We start from the raw sequence: 21,679 nt of genomic DNA, 5'->3' as shown, positions 1-21,679 counted from the left end.
CTGTCAAGCCAGTACGAGGTCCACTCCCTGCTCTTTGATATCTTTCTCTCTGTGACTTGTGCCCACTCCAGGCCAACAATGAGGCACTCTAAAGTCCTTACCACGCAGAGGACTTCATCAAGGGACTTTGCATTTTTGAGGTGCCGGCATAGCTAGCTAACTTTATGTCACAAGTTTGCCGGATAACCACTGGTTGCGAACTAAGGTGCTCAAGTTCTTATAAAGTGGCGGCAGGGCAAATTATGCCAGACCCCAAGTTCATTACTGGTCACCATTTTAGGCACACCCATAATATTAGAGCGGAAATGATGAAAAACAATTTAAGCATCCATCGCAACAGATGAATACCGTACTTCATAGCTCTGTCTTTACACATTTCAGTATTTACCAACTTACTATCAATAGAATGTAGAATATTTAGAAACAAACTGCTGCATTCACTTTTCCCACCTAAAATTAGTTGTCTAATTTAAAAAATATTAATTGCTTTATTGAAACCAATCAAATAATATACATTTAATTATCTGTATATATTACCAATTTTACATTGTATTAAATAATTCTAATACGTTATTCACCATAATAATAAATAAATACACCATTTTACGTTTTAAACCCATATATCGGTGGCCCCCAGTACAAAGCTTTGCCCATCCCTGATCTTAACCAACCAATATTAATTTAGTTTGGATATTAATTAATCGGAGTATGAGTATTCATTTTGCGCAATTCATTTACTCTTTACTGCCCCAGCACATTTTATGCAAGGGGGAACTTCCGCACACATCGACTGACGTAAAATTTGTCCTTCAGCGGGAGCCGTACTAAACTGAATCTGGTTTGTTTTGACAATTTTCGACAATCCCTCCGGCTCGAAAGCGAATTAAAGGTTTGTATGATTCCCGACGTTTCGACTCTAGTAGCAGAACACGCTTTTATATTTAAATGCATTACATAGTTTGAGTAGGTGAGGAGACTTCATTTACCCGCGGGTCAGTAGAGCTGTTAGCGCATGACAGCTCTGAGAACCTAGCTAGTTGTCACAGCTAATTGCTAATTAGTTAGCTCACCGCTACATCGACCTAGCTATGTATGAATGGTTCGGTTGCTTAAGATACTGTTTTATTTAAATACCAAGCTTCTCTTGACATGTATGTGCGTTTTGTGTTTTAGCACGATTTGCATTTACTGCTAAATTAGCCAGTCATTAGCACGGAAGGCTAACTGTTGCTGTAGTCGAGACACACTGAAGCTGAATTGAAGCGAAGTTACTTGTAATTTTGAATATTCGCTCGAACTTGTGTTGTGATTTTAACAAGTAAGAAATACACGTTATCCACAGTGTCAAGTGAAAAACAGTCTTTCAAGGAGCATAGCAGTGGCCAGATTGTAACAGAGTTTGGCTTTAATCATAGCTGTTTTCTAGAATTGACTGGACTTGTCCTCTAGTTGTGTATAGTTGTGAAATATATATAAGGAAACTTAAATTTATTAGGAACACCTGCACAATCTAATGAGATCCAATCAGAACAGAATAAAAGAAGCTGCCTTTGCAATTTTTAGTTGCGCATTGTTTATTGTGGCTTTACAGGAGTTTGCACACATTGCATCCCACGAATGGATGCTTCTCATTTTGGTAAATAATGTAACCAAATTCCATGTTTTATCTCTTTCGCAGCTCCAGCATCATGTCTGACAAAAGCGAATTAAAAGCGGAGCTTGAAAGGAAGAAGCAACGCTTGGCCCAAATCAGAGAGGAAAAGAAAAGGAAGGAAGAGGAACGCAAGAAGAAGGAGGTATCCTTAAAGAGAAAGTGTGTGGAATTTAATGCCACCTAGTGGTGAACTAATAATGTGTTGATTTTTAAAACCCACAGTTAATTTTAATAATATGCAAAAAAAAATTTTTATATATATAATCGTAGGTCTAGTAATGTCTAATTATATTACATAGGTCGTGCTGCATCTTATGAGAGGCTGACATGTTTTGGCACCATCTTTCTGCTCAAGATACCCTAATTAGAAGAACTTCGCAAATGTAGTATTTGGTGGTAGGCTTGCGAAGTGTGGTCTCACCGAGGCACTTAGAACTGAGGTTGTTGCATTCCATTAGTTCACCACGAGATGGCACTAATTATGCACACTGCCACTTTTATTTTTTTATGCATTCCATGGATACAAAATAGATGTAAGAAAGTAGCCTGGTGCCTTTTCACATTAGTTTGGACGAAAAGTGATCACAACAAAATAAATCTAGCTTTGCTTATGATTCAGAGGAGGAGATGTGTAAATTATTTGCGGCTATGCTTTCATTTGGATTAGAGTAACAATTTTGTTGTTAAATATGCTAAAATCTTGTTTCTAATAGTTTCAACCAATCTGGTATTTTCAACATAATGGAGCTCTCTGTCTCTCGCTCAAACTCTGTGATTTGAGTCCAATTGTTTGAATTTTGAGTGGCTTGCTTACAGACACGTTTCATATTTGTTAGGTGGAGAGGTTGTATTTGTATAAAACAAAAGTAAATTTTCAATAATATTCTGTTGGTGACATCTCAAGTTTCTCTAATTCAGGCAGAACAACTGAAAGATACTTCCATTCACCATGAAGAGTCTGACTTGGAGAAGAAGCGGTATGAAGCTGACGCTCTGCTACAAAGTTTTGGCATAGCCTCTGAAGTCTCCGTTGGTAGGTGGCTTATCTATAACTGTCTTAAACTCCGGGGGAAAGATCCATATTTGTTTCACCTCAGTTCGACGCCCTTGGTGGTGCATTCTGGTGTAAAAATAATGAACATTTGACTGCACAGCAAAGCTCAGGAATTACATAAATGCTGCCACTTCTGGTGTGAGCTGTACTGGTGGGACACTCCACCGCTTTGTAGGCCTCTGACTCCAAGCGACATGGCAATTTACTGCTATAAATCGCTAGCACTTCGTCGTTTACTGACCTGAAACAACCGGATCTATGCAGTGACGACACAAACTGCCAGTTGAAGATAAATTTTGCGCTCTTATCGTTCTGCTGAGCTGTTATAGAATACACTGCTTTTGATTCTATGTTTATCACCAACAGTAACCATATGTTGTCTTAATTAAAAACATGCTACAAACCAGTAAATATTGCTGTATATATAGTACTTTGCCACAAAAATAAATTTCAGACTTTTTGCCATTACAGGAAATTCCGAATTGGCACATTTTTGTGGGATTAATTTGTGAATGCCAAATATGCGAGTCAATTGAGGTATTCTGTCAAGCGTCAACCTGAGCTAAAACACTGTCGCTGTGCCAACAGCAGGTGGCAGAAGAGATCCATTAAAAAAAAAACCTGAGCAGTCCCATGCATTGCAGTCAGCCTTAGCATAGCTATAAAACACAAACTAGAGTCTTGTTTTATTATTCATTTTGGTATTATGACATTTCTTTGAAAACCAAATTTAGATTGGCACTAGTACAGTACTGCATTGTCACAGTCCCATTGTGTCCAGCCGTCTAATACGGTAATCTTTTTAATTGAAATGTCTTATTGTGTTTGTTTCTCTCTGTAGTCCCCCCTCCCATGTCTCCAACTGCCAAATCGGCAGATACCCTAAGCGAGACAGGGAGCCAGGACTCTGATGGAGCTGTGGGACCAAGGTACATGCACAGTGCACACCTACTTATTTTTTTCCTTTCCCTACTGTACAAAAATGACACAATAGTAGGAGCAATGCCATGAGTTACAGTGATAGATGATAACTTTATTGCAGCCGAGTGCTTGTTTATTTGATTTATGTGCCGTTGATTTAGCGTGATCCTGAATTAACAATAAAACAGCAGGCTGTTGTGATGCCTGGGGGACTTCTTAACCCCTAATTAGAGTTCCTTCCCTAGGCTGAAATTCAAGCTCCCCCCCAATGTCCCATCAGGCCTAGAGAGCGGCTCCCCCCCTCAACGCATTGACTCATTTCCCTCACCGACTCGGCCATTTCCTACACACATGGAGGTCATGTTTTCTCCCTGAGGCTCAGCACGCCACTTGGCCCCCCTGCCTTTCTACACAACTCTCCGAGCCTTTGGTGTGACACAATCTTGGCTGCACATTAACACCTTGTTTGACGCACGGTCTGAAGTTCTCTTATGTATTTTATTTATTTATTTATTTATTTATTTTAAACCGGATCCTCCCATCGTGTGTGGGTGCATTCACACCATGTCAATCAGTGAAAAAGTGTAATTGAATTTTCAAGCAAAAATTACAATGTTCAGATTACAAATCCCAACATCCCCATTGTGTGCTATCTGCTATGGAAAATAAGTATCACAACACGGTCATAGGCAGTTTTCCCCCTGCATTCAGCTTTCCTGCTCCCAGTGCTATGACACATTTTTTTGTGTCTTTATGTTATACTCCTACACAAACCTGATCCAATCAATGTGCCTTATTTCTGAATGTGCACATTCCTGTTATCAAGCAAAGATATAGGTGCAAGAGAAAGCATAACCTGCTGGGTGGAGATTTAAACTTTTTGCATTATGTCAAGTCAGTAATATTGAAAGTTGGCATTTACATTTAACTGATTTCTTCCTTGGGAGCTAATCTTTTCAAAATAGTATTAGGACCACACTAAAAAGAAAACATGAGAACAATATGAGGATAAAGTAGAACAATGCAGCCATAATTATTATTAAGCTATTATGAGAAAATAGGATGGTCAGGGGAATGCCAAAATATTACAGTCATAAACAAATACCTGAGGTAAGATGAATGTTGAGGATGTCGCCAAGTTACACTTTAAATTGTTTCACAAAATAATGAAATAGTCTTCTACATCTGCATCATCAGTATGGATAGTCATTTAATGTGACTGTGTAAACATTTTGTTAATGAGAAAGGACTACACAAGTTAAAACTTAATTCTCACAAATTACAACTTTACTCAAAGGTATCCTCTCTCTTTTTTTTTCTTCTAAAATTTTCAGTGTGCCCCTAATACTCCCTTCTAAATGTGCATGTTATACACCCATGATACTAACGTTTCCTCTCCTGGTTTGTGGTGGCCTGTGTCTCTCACTAATGCGTCCTTGTTGCTGTGACACTAACCAGGACTCTGCACTGGGACTCTGACCCGTCCACGCTTCAACTTCACTCTGATTCTGAGCTGGGGTACTGGACACTCTCTTCTCTCCTTTCCTGGTCATTTTCCCTTCTCTCAATCTATGGCATGATTACTTGTCATGACTCAATTAATCAGCAAGTTACGTTTTGCATGTATAAGAGGTCTGATAATTTTAACATTGGCTGTAAAGCTAATCTGAGAAATTTGCCATTCCATCCGAGATTTTTCTGGTAAGGAGATGAGATTGTTTACTGTTGTTCTGCCTCGTGTACTGTTTGAGTCGTTTTCTGCTTTTAGGCGGGGCGCGTCGAAGCTTGGAATGGCCAAAGTCACTCAGGTGGACTTCCCTCCACGTGAGACTGTGTCTTATACAAAGGAGACCCAGACGCCAGTCATAACACAGCAAAAAGAAGGTAAAGTGTAAAAGTACACCATTTTTGAAGAATTCTTGTGGAAAAATTGAAAGAAAACATTCTAAGAGGTTTGAAAGATTAAGCGCATTTAAAAAAATTAGGTCAATATTCAAAAAATAAGGATGAATGCCGATGTTGTATTTCTTAAAAAATGCTGATACACTTATACCATATATACCTTCCCAGAAGGTGAAGTAGGAGCCATGATGTCAGCAATATTATAAAAGCAACACTAAACACAATGATGGGATAATTGTCAAGTTAATTTAATGTCACATATTTTTAGTCTGAAGTAATAATGACACTTGAGTTTATTTCATAAAGAAAGGACACAGAAATCCTATTTTATGGCAAATGAGCATGTGTGTTCCAGAAATGACTTAGCAAGTGCTAAAATGAAATGAAAGGGGTGGAGAATGAGGTCAGAAAACAATGGAAGTCAATGCAGAGGTTCAATTCCGGCAAACACTGCTCCTCTAAAGCCTAGATGCAGCTTTGCATCCAGCTTGGCTTTGGTTCTAATAATTGAGCAGGATGTGAAAACCATAACAGGAAGGAGAAATAAGATTGGTATCGAAGATGAGAAGGACTGTGCATATAATTGTAAACTGCCTCTGAAGCTACACAATATGCATTTACATTCGTTTTCATGCTAAGCCTTTCATCAATTTCATCAATATGAATAGTTAGGAATTGTCATTATCCTCACGTATCCCCACACTCTAATTTGCAGTTGACTTGTTTTTAGAACGGCAGTGAAGAGCATGCTCAGGTGAATTTTTGTTCTTGTCCCCCCCCCAATCCTCTCAAAGGATGTCTGAACCATCCACAGGTCTTACAAATTCACCATCTAGTGCAAGTATGTCATTATGGCTGTCTGCTTGATTCACTTGCATCATTGAACACATCCTTTTTCGGCATCCTTGAACGCCTGCTTAGGATTTTAAACAGTGTACACATCATCCAGGGCTGTCAAGTGTTATGTAGAAAGCTCGGCGGTGACCCAGCAAGAGAGAAAAAGATAAAATTGTATGACATAGTTATTCGTTCACCCAAAAAACGTGAAGAATTCACATAGCTCTTTACTCTAGACTCCTTATGGGCATTGTAAAACATTGTTAAACAACGATGGATTCTCCCAGCTGTTCACTTCGCAGCCACTCTGTAATCATTTCATCAACTCCCTTGCTTCCCTGTTTTCTCCCTCTGCCGCACGTAGCAAAACTCATCCGGCGACGCTGTGCATTTTCGCGCCATCGCTTCTGAGGCGCGCATCCACCTCGCCGCTTGCTCACTCGCTCCCCTCTGCGCATTTCGATGTGCAGTGTAGCGTCAGGCCTGTTTTCTGATTGAGCGATTTATCATGTTGTCAGAAGGAGGTGACATGACACGGCGGCACTCTCAAGGTCAGCGGGCGGTGGCATTAGAGGGAGCGTACAACGAGAATTCCCATTGTCTTAGTACAAGGTGGCTTTGAGAACAGAGGAACAGTTTTAGGATTGAGACGTCATCTGTTAAGAGCGAGCGTTTAGTGTCACGGTGGCCAGACAATCTAGACAAAGCTAGTTTGAAAAAAAAAAAAGTTGCTGAAAACGTGCTTATGTTGGAGATTTAGCGCTAAACAGTTTTTTTTTTTTTTTTTTTTTTTTCCAAGGGATACATAACTACAACAGTGCCTTGTGAGGCACTTTGGAGTCCTGCATCTATTGCCCCGACCCCTCTATATAAATACTTGAGCACCTTTTATACATATCAGCAGTTACTTGATGCAATTGCGATGTTCAGTTAGACAGCTAGCTGTTTATACACCCTGAAAATGCACCTTCCCTTTGGATAGTCCATTGGCGTGTCCGCATTAGAGCACTCCGTTGTTGTCCGTAAGTGTGTGCATGTCATGGAGACAAAGGTGAAAGAGTGAGCGAGAAAAATAAATTATTCAAATAAATTCAGCGTGATAGCTATCGTGTGGATGGATGTTTGGCATGGTCGCTTTAGAGTGCCTCGTTGTTGCATTGTATAACAGCGTTGTTGGGTAGAAATGCCCATCGGCGACCAGCGGAGTCTTTAAACGGATCTATTTTGGCGACGTAAACATTTAGGAAAAAAAACAAAACATTTAGGAATAAGAAAGATGCTAGACGAAATAGATTTTTTTCCCTAGTCGTAGTAGTGGTACAGTATTTGATTGACAGCTGAGTGGGGTGTGGCTTCAACACATTCAGCAGACACGCCCACAGGGTTTGAGAGGCGGGGAAACAGTTGTTTTTTTCACAATGCCAGAGATACATAAATATTATATAGGCTACTTGGTTAGTTTTATAATTATTCCTAGTTTTGCAGAGTTGTTTACAACACTCCTCTCTGTGGTGTGTCAAAATTAGAAGGTTTATTTTTAGTTTCACTTTACGGGGATTTTAATATTTTAAATGAAGGCTCTCAGCAGAGTTGAGAAATTCCTTAATTAATACCTCCAAATTGGTCAATTTCTCTTTTATGGCGTTCCCAGACTGCACCAGTGATTTACAATGCGCAGAATCAGGATCCACTCTTTAACAAGAGGCTGTAATTACTGACGTAGATGTATTGCAGGAGTATGAGGTGCTAATGGCGTGGTGTTGTAGGCTGGTCGGTCTGTTGCAGAGCCACAAAAGGTTCGCCATACTTAGAAGTACTACAGCAGTTTAGTAAATCCAGTATTTAATGGAATGGGATTGTTTTAATCACTGTCGATTCAGAGCAAGGTCACAACTTGAAATCACAAAAGCCCTTTGTGGCCTTCTCATCTGAAGTGCCACTTTAGAGTTTAGTTGCCTTTTATGCACTTAATGATTAAATACCTATTGTATGAAGAGATGTGGGTAGGCACTCGCTTTGCAATACTGTTATGATTTACCTATCAGTAGTGCACCCTCATGCTCTGTGTGGCTGTCCATCACCACTTTTTTTTTTTTTCTTTAAATCAATTAACATGCTTCATAGGAGCAAAAGCTTTGGGCCATGTGTCTTCCATCAGGGTCCCTGAATTAAAATGTTGCTACGAACTTTGAGGGGACAGTTTGGGGGAGAGCCTTTCCTGCTCCTGCTAACTGCCCAAGTGCACAAAGCAAAGTATTTTCTTCCATTGGTATGTGTCCCAATAAATTTGGCCATATTGAGTACTCGGAAGACATTAATAGCCCCATTAAAATCATTGAGTCTATTTGACTGACACTAGCACAAATATTTGACCACTTAACTCCATGCTTCATGTCACAAGAAGTGTAAAAAAAAAATATCCAAGTGTTATTATCCCGCCAAATGTCCATTTTCTGTTGTGAAATTTGCAGTGGCTTTTTTTTTCTGATCTGTAAATGTTGAGATGTACCATTTGAACGAATTAATCACCGCTTTGTTGAATGTAAGAAAAGTGGTGTTCAAGGCCTCCCATTTCTGGAAACAAGCAATGATCTTCCCCACTGTATGCTTCACTGATTAGCCTGGATGGCAAAGGTTGCAAAGTAAAAGCCTGTGGTCTTTGCAAAGTGGCTTGCATGTGCCGCTTTCAGACTTTTGTGATGTGTGGACTCCGAGGAAGAGGAAGACACCTGCAGCTCAGGGCAAAGGTCGTTTCGTTGTATTCGTGAACATCACTGGCCACGTTTGTCTTAATATGTTGTGCAACGGGTAAGACCAATCATTACCCTACAACCCCCCCTCAAAGCCCAGCTTTGCGCTTGCTGCCCAAAAAAGCTTTTTTTATTTCTTAAGTGGTGCAAAAGCCATAATAGGGCCCTCTTTTAGAGGAGCTGTTGGTTTATAGGACATTGATGATCCGGGTGATTTCTGTTAAATGTAATCACCACCACCCGCCCTCCTCCCGTTTTCCTTTGCCAGCCACCTTTGCTAGGCTCTACAAACCCCCCTCCTACATATCCCCAGCGGGGTCACCAGGATCACTAGCTTTTCTCAAAATGGCCATTTTGCCTGGCAGGTGCATTATACCCTTTATTTTCAGATTGTCTATCCGCTCCTAATGCCTGGCAGGTTGATTGCTCCGGCTGCCTCACCAGGGAAAGGGCTGACGAGCGCGGCCCGGTCCGACTGAAAGACAGTGATTACTGTTTTCCTTTAAGCCTGATTGAGCCCCTTGAAAGAAAAGATTTTAACCTTCTCCTGTTGGTTGTAAAGCGTATAGCCGTACATTGAAACGGCACGTGTGTTCAAACTAGTAAACTCATCAGTGTGCTCAATAATGCTCTTCCCTAAAGCTCTTCTTTTCTATCTGAAAAGGGGATAAATCACTCCATGGACAAAGTGACAGATGACATTATCATTTAGATTATCTCAGTGGGAAGTAAATTTTGCTATGCGGCGCTGTCTTACATTAGACGAGTGGTCTCCAACATGCGGCTCTGGAGCCATGTGCGGCTCTTTGTCAGAGAGACGAAAGCTAGATGAAAAAATTTTATTTTAAAAAATTACCTTAAAATCTTAGAAAAGAAAGACATAAAGCAAAAATACTATAAAATGTCAATGAAATTGACAAAAAAATGTCAGAATTAAATTTAAAAAAAAAGGCAGAAAAGAAAACTTTAACATTTAACAATAACATTTACAAAAAAAAAGAAAAAATCCTGAATATTGCCATAAAATGTCCACAAAGTCAGAAAATTGATTTCAGAAACGGCAGGAAAGAAAATGTTCAAAAAGTAACCATAAAATGTCCAAAAATAATTAAATGCCCAAAATACCATAAAATTTCCCAAAATGTCAGAAATTGATAGCAAAAAAGGCAGAAAAAAATTAAATTAGCCACAATCTCCAAAAAAGTAGGACAACAGAAAATTATCAATATGTCCAATTAAATTGCCAAAATTTGTCACAAATATGACAGAAAGGCAGAAAATCTAAAAATGCATGAAAAACAACAAAATAGTAAAAAAAAAATACAAAAATTAAATAAAGGAAAAAAAACGGAGGATGGAAGGTAGAAGAAATTGAATCCCAAAGTATTGGATGCTACATATTTTTCTGTTATGGTGCATCTCTAATTACATCTTGGGCCCTCTAGTACATTAGACTAACACACTAACACACTGATTCCTTCCTAGTTTACAGTCTTCAAATGTTTTGCGGCTGCAGACTGATTTTTTTGTTGTTGTTTTTTTGTATGTTTTCCCCTGCTTTTTCTTTATTTTTTTAAACATTCAAACATGGGCTGTATGCTGTTTAAAAAAAAAAAAAGTGCTTTGAAAGAACCTTTGAGGTATAACCAATGTGCAGTTTGCCAGCTGGTCTGGCCTGTAGTTTGTTGTACATTATCCGAGCTTGAATAGAAGTTTCAGGACCTCCTGCTAGGATCGTAATTACACAGGCTTGCCATTCATGGGCGGGGGAATTCTTGTCTCGGCGCATCCGAGCGGAAAACCTCTGTGCCCGTCCCCATGCCACCTTTTGAAGAGCACGAGACAATCCCGGCATCACCATCTGCCTTTGCACCATGCCGTCATCTAGCCGGACCAATGGGATGGACCCGGGCACCTGCTCGGCCCCCTCTGCCCTGTTGCCCCGTTGCCTTTTAGAAAGGCCCAAAACGTGGCTCTTGGACACAGAGCAAACAGCTACACTGACAACTAGGCTCGCCTTTTGAATGGCTGGAGTCTCATTAACAGCTGGGAAAAAACGGCCTGCCTGCGACAACAAGACACCCGCTGTGCTGTGTCCGTTTAACACAAATGACAACCTCCCAGCTTTTCAGACGCAGCATCCCTTTGAAAGGCGACGTCGTGCTTGACAAACCTAACAAATGCAAGGCAGAGATACAAAATCAGATACAAAAGTCTTTTGCAGTGGCCATAATCACCGGTGGAAGCTTTTATTGAAAGAAGAGAATAGAGGATGTGAAAGACAGGTGAAAATAGGTGTCAGACGTACTTCTTCTTCAGAGGCACTACATTGTTTGTATATAATCATGGCCTACATTTTTATAAAACATGCAGCATTTATAATAGGAACATGATTATGCTGCTTTATAAATCAGCCTGCATGAATGTTGTTTAAAATTCCCTTTCTGTTCAGCAGATGAGGAAGAAGACGAAGAAGTTGCTCCGCCGCAGCCAGTAGTCGAGACTCAGATTGAGAATCCTGACATCAAAGAGGAAGAAGAAGGTACAGTACTCTACTATTAGTGGCGAGGCATAGTTAATTGACACATCAATCACAAGATAATGAGATCTGGTATGAGATCATCATAAACAATCCTGCTTATACAAGACAATAAAAGATAAGAATGTGCAGTTTCGTTTGACAGATTGATGAGATGCTTTGTAGTTTGTGAATTGTTTGGACAACTTCACCCAAAATATTAGCTGTCTGTATTATTCAGCACAGTTGTAACTCACTACAAACTGCGACCGCAATAATAAACATTAGGGGTGTGAATTGCCTCGTACCTGACGATTCGATTCGTATCACGATTCACAGGTCACGATTCGATTCGATACCGATTAATCCCGATACGAATTTATAAGTCGATTGTTGCGATTTTTTTTCATTCAAATTTAGAAAATACTAATCAGTAAGCTTGTAGAGTGTAAGATTTATATGAAAATGTATTATTTATTTATCTGAAATTTCAGTCTTATAGAGGTTGTAATCTGTTTCATGTTTAAACAGCATTAAAATAAAATATTAAGGCTTAATGTTCCGTTCATATAACATTCTTCCATGCTTAAGGTGTGAATCCTAAAAAAAATAAAAAAAAAAAAAAAAAAATAAAAAAAAAAAAAAAAATTCGATTTTGCCTATTATTGAATCGATTCGAGAATCGCGCGATGTAGTATCGCGATATATCGCCGAATCGATTTTTTTTAACACCCCTAATAAACATATTGTTGAATTAATACCGCTTTATCATTCATACATGACATTTATAAATTCTTTTCAGCCACTTGTATTGGACTGCATGAAAAAAAAAAATAATCCACGTCCGTTGAAATACATTAAGGTTGCATCCTTAGCTTTGTCAGGGCTGAATGTGTTCTTTTGCATTAATTTTTATTCTCTTGATTTGTGACACAGGGATAATTACAATAATTTCATGTAATTTAATTAATGTAATAATTATAATAATTATTTTCATAATAGTTTTGGAAGAGTTAAGTTGTAGTTCAGCCAGTTTGAAACATTTACTATGACCTTTGTAAAGTGTACAGCAACCTCTGATGTCTTGGAAGTTGGCATACAGACGGAAGATCATTTATGTAAAACAAAACATAATCGGACCTAGGATTGAGGGATACCTGTGACAAGCTCTTTGAAAGTAGATTGCGTATTATGTATTTTGACACACTGACATATGATCTAAATCAATTAGAAATTGACTGGGAAAATTGAAATTGATCAAATTTAGACTGCAGAGTATTATGATTAGCTATGTTTATTGTGTCTTATGTGATTATTTAATAGTGTCGCCTGTGTCTGTGCGTAACATTTTCATCCAAGTTCCTCCTGTGCGCAGTCACCCTCCACGAGCTGACCGAGGAGGAGAAACTGCAGATTTTGCATTCGGAGGAGTTTGTGAATTTCTTCGACCACAGCACTCGCATCATCGAGCGAGCGCTGTCGGAGCACGTGGACCTCTTTTTTGACTACAGTGGTCGTGACCTGGAGGAGAAGGAGGGGTAATGAATGATGTCGTCATGAGTTTGTTCACCTTGTGTTTAAAGTGGGATTTAATGGTATGTTGTGTTCTCTCCTTGTTTCACAGTGAAATCCAGGGCGGAACAAAACTTTCACTCAACAGACAATTCACAGATGAACGCTGGTCCAAGCACCGGGTTGTCACCTGCCTGGATTGGTCACCTCAGGTCTGTTTTATCAACTGATCCATTCAAGAATTTAGAGAAGAGAATTAAGAATCAGTGGGCGTTAAGAAATGTATCTCAACTCTTTCAAGTGATTCGTTAAGAATTGTTTCCAAAAACATTTGGCCATATTTGTGATGGTTTTTTTCAAGGCCGATACCAATTATTAGTTGTCAAGGAGACCAATAATTTATATTTCAAGCCGATATTCATTTGCAGTAAAAAAGAAAATATTAGCTTCAACACTTTTAAAAATTACTTTTTCCTTTAATTAATTTTAAACATGTTAATTTAAGAATTGACGGCTTTTTAAAAAAATTCAAACAAAAAATGCAGGGGCTTCCAGGTTCATCAGCATGTGTTAAGCTAAATTAAAAACTAAGTGAGTAAGCACTCAAGTAAATTTTTCTACTGTTAATAATTTTTTTCCAAAATTTCAATATAATTTCTTAATTTAATAAAAAAAAAATTAATTTTTCGAAATAAAAAGTGTAGAGTTCCCAGTGTCAGCATCACTTTTTTTTTTTTTTTTTATGAAGTGGATATTTAAATAAATCCATAAATGAAAAGTTCCCTTTATTTAATTGAGCGACAAATGCCTATTAATAGCTAATTTAGGGTTTTCATCAGTGTTTGGAAAAGCTTTGAAAAGATCTTCATAGATTTACAAATCCTGATGAAAACCCTAATTTTTGCTACATTCGCCAGCATTTACCGCTCGGTGAGATACCAGTTTATCGGCGTTCAGATTTGTAAAAAGGCCGATGTCAATATTTGTCAAAATGCCAAATATCGGCACAGATAATCGTCCCGGCCGATAATCGGTCTATCCCTCGTCTTTCTTTGCCCAAACAGAAGTAGTTCATTGTGTACGAAGCCGCAACTAATTGGCTGTTGAAACAACTTAACTTTTCCCAGCCATAATGCTTTATGATTACATAGCTGGAGTTTGACAGCGTTTACTTTGAGCCGCAAGTCCCTCAGGAATGAAAGTAATGTCCTACCCAAATTGTCACTTAGTCAGAGACCGTAATGATTTGTTTCCTTTGGCGCCCAGAGTTATTTCATGCATGATTCTGCAATGACTTGTGACACTGATTGAACGCCAGCTTTTTGTTCACGGTATTTACCTGCCCAGTGGGAAAATCCATACACTGATAATTTGTGATTGTGCATCCGAACTGTGCATTTCGCATTAATTATTCAAGGCAACAAAAGATTAATGGGTTATTTACACCAGGCAGGGTTTTATTCTTAACCTTCCCCCTCGCCCTGCTGAATGCTTCTCTTTTAAACAATCCTTAGGTTCAGATTTAGCCTGCGGCAAATTAAAGAGGCCATAAATCTTACGGAAACGGATTCTCTTGAAGGGCCTTCAACAGCACAACTCAGAACTGTCGACCACATGGGTCCAAGCCTGTGTGCCCCCCTCCGTTTCAGTCTTCCAGCCACTGTGTCATTTTGACTCATTTGATCCTTTCTTTAGTACCCTGAACTTCTGGTTGCCTCCTACAACAACAACATGGACGCTCCTCACGAGCCGGACGGCGTGGCCTTAGTGTGGAACATGAAGTACAAGAAGACCACACCGGAGTATGTCTTCCACTGTCAGGTACTGAAAGCACTTTAATCCCCACCCCCCACACCCCCATCCGCACATGTGGCTTCCTCCACTACAAGTGGGTAGTCATGGCGACCACCCCCCCGCTCCCCCTCCGCCTCCCTCCTCAATCTGCAGTGTGAGTTCAGTATGCTGGCATCCACCTCCACCACATCCATCCGCACACGTGTGCTCCCGAGGCACCGGAAAAAGCGCAGGCCTTGAATGGAATCCGAGAATCGCAAGCTTAAGCGTGCGTGGGGCGGTAGTGGTTTGTCATACGCATCCAAACAAGGGCCACAATGTTCCGACGAGAACTGCAGCGGCGCTCTCGATGCTGTCCAACCTTATTATGCGGCTCGCCTCCAGGCTAACTCCTGTAAGACGGGCTGAGCAGAACCACATGTTGGTTGCCGACAGAGCGGATGCGGTCGCAGGCTCAGCTGAATGCAAGCGAACAGAAGTGTGAACACAAACGTCTTCATGCCTCAGAGTCCGTTTTAAATGAGGTTCCATGCGCTGCGCACATGCCCTGATAAGTCACCACTGACCTCCAGGAATTTATGCTACACTTAAATCACACATCCTAGATCATATCAATATAATATTTCTATTTTAAAAATCTTTTCGTCATAGTATGGTGGAATTAATATCAGAAGGCGGCCATTTTACCACTTGCTGTCAAGTGAAAATGACATCGCAATTGCTCAGGTCTCACCAATCACAGCTCAGCTTCAGAAAACAGTTGAGCTGTGATTGGTCGTTGCCTGAGCAACTGTGATGTCATCTTCAGTTGACAGCAAGTGGTAAAATGACCGCCCCCTGAGATGGATACAAACGGATGGATTTTGCTTCATAACTCGTATTCCACAAATGTAATATTAATCAGAATGTCATGTTTAGACTAGTGAGGTCACATTATATAACATTGTCAGGAAATGTTTAAAGTTGACTTTCTCTTTTTGTGCACCCTCTAATAATCTTTTGTTCCACTCTTTTGACAGTCTGCCGTTACGTCCGCCGCCTTCGCCAAGTTCCATCCAAACGTGGTGGTCGGCGGAACATACTCGGGCCAAATAGTTCTGTGGGACAACAGGAGCAACAAGAGGACACCGGTGCAGAGGACACCCCTGTCTGCAGCCGCACATACGGTACCTGTTCAAAAATAAAGTTGATGTTTTGCCTCATTTCACAAGCTGTTTTCTTAAATCATGCCACCACTCTAATTGCAGCACCCGGTCTACTGCGTCAATGTGGTCGGCACCCAAAACGCCAACAATTTGATCAGCATCTCCACTGATGGCAAGATGTGCTCCTGGAGCCTGGATATGCTCTCTCAGCCGCAGGTACGACTGCTGTGTGTGTGAGACTTTCCTGCATGGGTGTTGAGTGGAATATTTACATTAACTCTTTCATGCCAGACAAGTAGAATTCGCCTTATTGCCAGCCATTTTCGAGTACTTTTACAGTTTTTTTTTTAGGACCCGCAGAATATCTTGTTTGGTAATCAGCAATGGAACATAGGTTGGTTTTGTGACATCTCAAACTACGAAATGTCAAAAATAAGATTGGGACACAAAAAGAAACAATAGAAGATGGACCACTACTTAATCTGTTTAAACTTGTTTATTTAATGTATAGTCAATCCCCACTCCACAAATAGCCAAAATTCACATGTAATTGACACCCTTTGAAATGCTTTGGGAAATAAAGAATAACAGTTAAACCCTAAAAATTCTTTCAAAAATGCTAAAAAGCATTCAATACATGGAAAATGGGGCAAAAAAACCCAATGAAAACAAATAATATATAGATTTTAAAAAATGTTGGAAAATAATTGGACTTTATACTGTCAAACCTTATCTGATTTTTTTTTTGTCTGAACATGTTCAATAGCATTTTCTTGCTCAATGTGAACTAAACCATTTTAATCATAATCCAGATTAAACCTGGTTTGACATCACCCGCCATACACGCATTAGAATTGCCTACATTTTCTGTCCGTATGAATCTTTCTATCTGAACAGTTGGACCAAATTCCTTCACTTCAGCCTCCACTTCTATTATTTTCTCATTTTCTTTTCTCTTATTCATCGTGCAAGCCAGACTTTTTTTTTTTTTCTTTCCAGCTTTGAAGGAAATTAACTTGGCTAGCTCTGTCATTTCATCTCTGTTGCCAGGACCCACGCATTGTCAGACTTGAGATATTTTTTAAATAGTGTCAGTTGAATTTATATTATGCAAACATAAATAGTCAAGTGATTTTTTTTTCATTTTCTTTTTTCCGCCTCACTGAGCGTGTGTTGACAAAAGCCTCCACCTCCCACAGGACAGCATGGAGCTGGTGTTCAAGCAGTCCAAAGCCGTAGCCGTCACCTCCATGTCGTTCCCATTGGGAGACGTCAACAATTTCGTGGTGGGCAGCGAGGACGGCTCTGTCTACATGTCGTGTCGTCATGGAAGGTGCGTCCATCAGCAGCCTCGCCGTCCAAAAAAAATGGAACACTCGGAGAGTCAAATAAACATCTCCGAGCAACACAAAACTCCCCAAAGTCCATCTCCTGTTGTTTTTTAGGTTTTTACTCCTGCCAAGTGGCCATGTTTTTCTTCTCCGCCTGTCAGTTGGCCACATAAAACTCGTTCAACATTAACAGGGTGCACATACGAGGAAGGAGGTGCATCAGTTTTTCCCTTTTAAACACTGAGAAACTTATTTTACAGCCCGCCGTCCCAGCGGGAATTTAACCTGCAGCTCATCCAGCGCTGTTGTCGTTAAACAGTTGCGCTCATGCCGGATGATCCCCCCCCCAGCAAATGCGACTTAATCCGAGCCCCCGCTGAGATGCGCATTAGCCCGAGACCAAATAATTGAAATGTCCTGCAGTACGCCGGGAAAGCGCCGAGAGGTGATCGTCGCTCGGCTAACGGATTCACCTCCGTAATTGGCCCGGTTATTTTCCACCTCATTTGTGATCGTATGATACCGTCATTGCGGTTTAATAATGCATAAGTATCACTCACGCTGAGTATTTACCTCTCCGTGTTAATTATCCGAGCTTCATTTGGATAACAGCTCTGCGGTGTGCGATGGAGGGGCGTCATCTGCGACTTGGATTTAGGTGGAATGTGGTAAATGCAGCGGAATCTCTGAAATGATCCTTGGGTTATACAAATGGGAATTTGACTTTTGATACGCTTCTAAAATGGTCGCACTGCCATCAAGTGTAACATCACACAAGACTGCCAATACTAACCTAACCTAATCCGACACTGACCATAAAAGGAAAAAAAAAAAGCTCTCTCAAACCAAACAAATTTGAAGTCTCTTTCTACTTGCTCCACAGCAAAGCAGGCATCAGCGAGATGTTCGAGGGTCACCACGGGCCAATCACAGGCATCCACTGCCACACGGCCGCCGGGCCGCTGGACTTCTCCCATCTCTTTCTGACCTCCTCTTTTGACTGGACCGTCAAGCTGTGGAGCACCAAGGTAGGAAAAATGCAGTTTATTGAGCCAAGGCACATATTTGACATCAGAAACATCTTCAGAGTCCCAATTTGTCCAAGAAACAAAAAATAATGACGACAGAGGGAGACAGAAAGGGTCCACTATCAGTCACTTTTTAAATTTATTTTACTCTATTATCACAACAGAAAAAAAAAAAATTCATTACAGCCGTGATTTCCACACTCTTATGCGAGAGATCATCTGTCATGCCATGGGAAATTATTCAATTGCACCTAATTGTTTTGAATATTATTCATTTACTACAAAAAAACGTATCCATGTTCATCTATCTATGCCAGTGATATATATTGAGGCAGAGCAATTACATGCTCTTCCACTAGATGACAGAAGAAGGCCCGGTTCGCTTGCTATTCAAACAACTCTAACAATTACACAGACCCACATTGACTTAGTAAATTTGTTTTTATATCTATATTAGTTGTACATTAATTGACCTTAAAATGACGTCATAATCACACATAACAGTAATACTTTGACGCCACGCTATATGCTGTGTTGTTTGCAGAACAACAAGCCGCTCTACTCGTTCGAGGATAACTCGGACTATGTGTACGACGTCATGTGGTCTCCCACTCACCCGGCTCTGTTTGCTTGCGTGGACGGCGTGGGCCACCTGGACCTGTGGAACCTCAACAATGACACGGAGGTGCAACAGTACCACCGACATACTAGATTTGATGTCAAACTTATCTACATGCACTTGTGCCTTGAGAAACGAGCGCTTTATGGGGCAGTGACCTTAATTCAACTCACTTAAGTAGTTTAGCAAATCGGCAACAATTCTTCAAAAAAAAAGAGGCTTTGAGGTGTTTATTGCCACTAAACAGAATTACATCTTGTGTACTTGAAACAGCCAAACTGCCTGAAGAAAGGCCCCGTTAGTTTAATGCTAATGCTAATTAGCATTGATGTAGCAGTGTTTTTCCCCTTTAAGCAACAGAACACAGTTTATGAAATAAAAGCTAAAATGAAAAAAGCATTTTGTTTAACAACACAAAATAAAAATGAGTGTTTTTGAAAACAAAATGATAACTGAATTAAACTATGTTTTTGCATTTGCAAAATTAATTATACCAAAGATGTCTGTCAATCTCATGGACTTCAAAGTCTGCAGACTTGTTTTATAATGTTTGGTTGATGGTTGTTTATGTGCTAGTTTATGTTAATACATTTGTAAATTATATATTTTGTATAGTTTTATTACGCAATATTTACTGTGATCTTTTTTTTTTAAATTATATTTTACCCAACAAAAGTCATTTAAAAAAATGACAAACTGATACTAAAATTAACAAAAGTTAAATTCAGATTAAACATTTTTTTTAAATAAAATATGAAGTAACAAACCCACTCTAAAAATGACTTAAAACTGAATTTAAAATAATAGCAGGAAAAATCCCAAAAGAGTATTAATCTGGTTCAGCCTACAAATACAAGAGTACTTCAGCCCGACCTTGCCTTGCCCCCGCACACTTCCCAATTTCACCCTCGTACCCGGGGAGGGGGGGGGGGGGAGCTCGTAATCACCCCTGGACAGCTCAGCCCGAGTACTACAGTCATACTGTATATTCTTTATCCTCTGGGTAGAACGACTAATATTAGTGCCGCATTGATGGGATCAGAGAAGACTTTAAATGTTATGAATACTACTTGAAGAAGTACAGTATTTTGTAGTGCTATACACATCCCATTTTTATTTTTTTTTGCTGGAGCAGACACCCATTTCATCTGTGAGTCAAAGTACGATGCAAGTCACTTGAAATGATGCTTCCTTTGAAGACTTGATTTTTTTTTTTTTTTTTTTTGGTAACCACTACCTGTCAGGTCCCAACCGCCAGTGTGACCGTGGACGGAAACCCGTCACTCAACAGGGTCCGATGGGCTCCTTCTGGAAAAGAAATCGCCGTGGGAGACTTGGATGGACGAGTCCTGGTGTATGATATTGGAGAGGTGAGTTGACTCTTGTCTTGAACATTTTACTCTTTGAACATTTCAAGCCAACTGTAGTTTGTTTTCCTCCTCAGTGCGCCGTTTGGTCAGGTTTTAAGTTTACTGAGATTACTGAAAAAATAGTGAATTACTTAAATCAAAGTAGCCATTTATGATCAAATGGGCTCCACCATGTCAGATTTATCCAGTGCTTTCCTAGTTGCATTGAAAAAGTACATTTTGATAAAGCAAAATCAGTTTTTAGACGGTGAATTGATTGGTTAATCAGTAGAATACGCAATTCTGAAGCCGTTGCGCCCTCCTCCCCAGCAAATCGGCGTTCCGCGGAACGACGAATGGAGCCGCTTCGTCCGCACGCTGGCCGACATCAACGAGAACAGAGACGACGCAGAGGAGTTGGCAGCGCAGCGCCTGGCTGTGTGATGTCACCACACGGCGCCGTGTTCAGGGACCACCGGCGGGCTCGTGAATACGAACCACGCTCCCGTGACGGTTTGAACGTTCCCCGTCGAACAGACGAGTCAGCTGATCATTTCCCACTCGTCTTTTCGGGACAGGTTAAAACATCAGAGCAACACTCGCAAAACACCAAACAGTTTTTTTTTTTTGTTTTTTTTTTCCAACCAGATGCCTTAAATATGAAATTCAAATCCTGTCTTTATCTTTGGCATGTTGACATCCGCCTTACATGAGTCCTTTAGGCCAAATATGTTCTCTCTGCACCATGTTTCTTCTTTTTTTTTTTTTTTCCCCCATTTGACCAAAGCAGTCACATCTTTAGATTGTAATGTTGCTCATGGACTTCATATCCCATCTGCATGATTGACATGTTCAAGATTCCAAACTGTTCCATATTGTCTGACGTCATGTTTACTTAAAGCTCTTTAGACCGGAATGTCCTCCATGCATAAAATGATCATCTATCTAAACACTCAGTGATTCAAATATCTATAAAATAAGTTGATAAGAACTCCACAGTGACTGTTTGTGTCCAGAATAACCAATACTAAGGAAAAGTTAGTGTTTTATACTGTATTTCTTTTGGACAGTTAGAATAAAAATAGTAACAAAAATAGACAAAAAATATTAAAAGGTTATGACGTGACAAGATGAGGAAAAAAACAAAAATAAAATCCCATGGTAGGAAGAAAAGTTATCCTTTAGTGTTAAATTTTTAAATAATTACTTAAAAACAATCTACCAAATGTAAATGTGACATAGTAATAATAATTCATTATTAAAAA

At 39.9% G+C, this 21,679-nt stretch overlaps 1 protein-coding gene across 3 annotated transcripts; it reads left to right on the top strand.

Annotated features, from left to right (window-relative positions):
* The first annotated feature begins 751 nt into the window (after positions 1-751).
* LOC144030012 (dynein, cytoplasmic 1, intermediate chain 2a-like) lies at positions 752-21,405 on the top strand. Of its 3 annotated transcripts, none has more exons than XM_077535888.1 (17): positions 752-889; positions 1,679-1,796; positions 2,573-2,687; positions 3,550-3,637; positions 5,088-5,147; positions 5,398-5,513; positions 11,574-11,660; positions 13,012-13,174; positions 13,261-13,360; positions 14,844-14,969; positions 15,962-16,108; positions 16,190-16,303; positions 17,287-17,420; positions 18,302-18,446; positions 18,991-19,131; positions 20,310-20,435; positions 20,745-21,405. In XM_077535888.1, exons 2-17 carry the CDS (start codon positions 1,689-1,691, stop codon positions 20,856-20,858), a joined length of 1,884 nt encoding a protein of 627 aa, XP_077392014.1. In that variant the 5' UTR covers positions 752-889; positions 1,679-1,688; the 3' UTR covers positions 20,859-21,405. The 3 variants fall into 3 exon arrangements, with proteins under 3 accessions (XP_077392014.1, XP_077392013.1, XP_077392015.1); XM_077535887.1 differs by having other exon boundaries at positions 5,088-5,177; XM_077535889.1 differs by lacking the exon at positions 5,088-5,147.
* Positions 21,406-21,679: the final 274 nt, after the last annotated feature.

The sequence above is a fragment of the Festucalex cinctus genome, chromosome 11, assembly GCF_051991245.1.
Source record: "Festucalex cinctus isolate MCC-2025b chromosome 11, RoL_Fcin_1.0, whole genome shotgun sequence".
NCBI lineage: Eukaryota > Metazoa > Chordata > Actinopteri > Syngnathiformes > Syngnathidae > Festucalex > Festucalex cinctus.
Note: the sequence above shows the minus strand (reverse complement) of the source record. Positions and strands in the feature narration are given on the sequence as shown.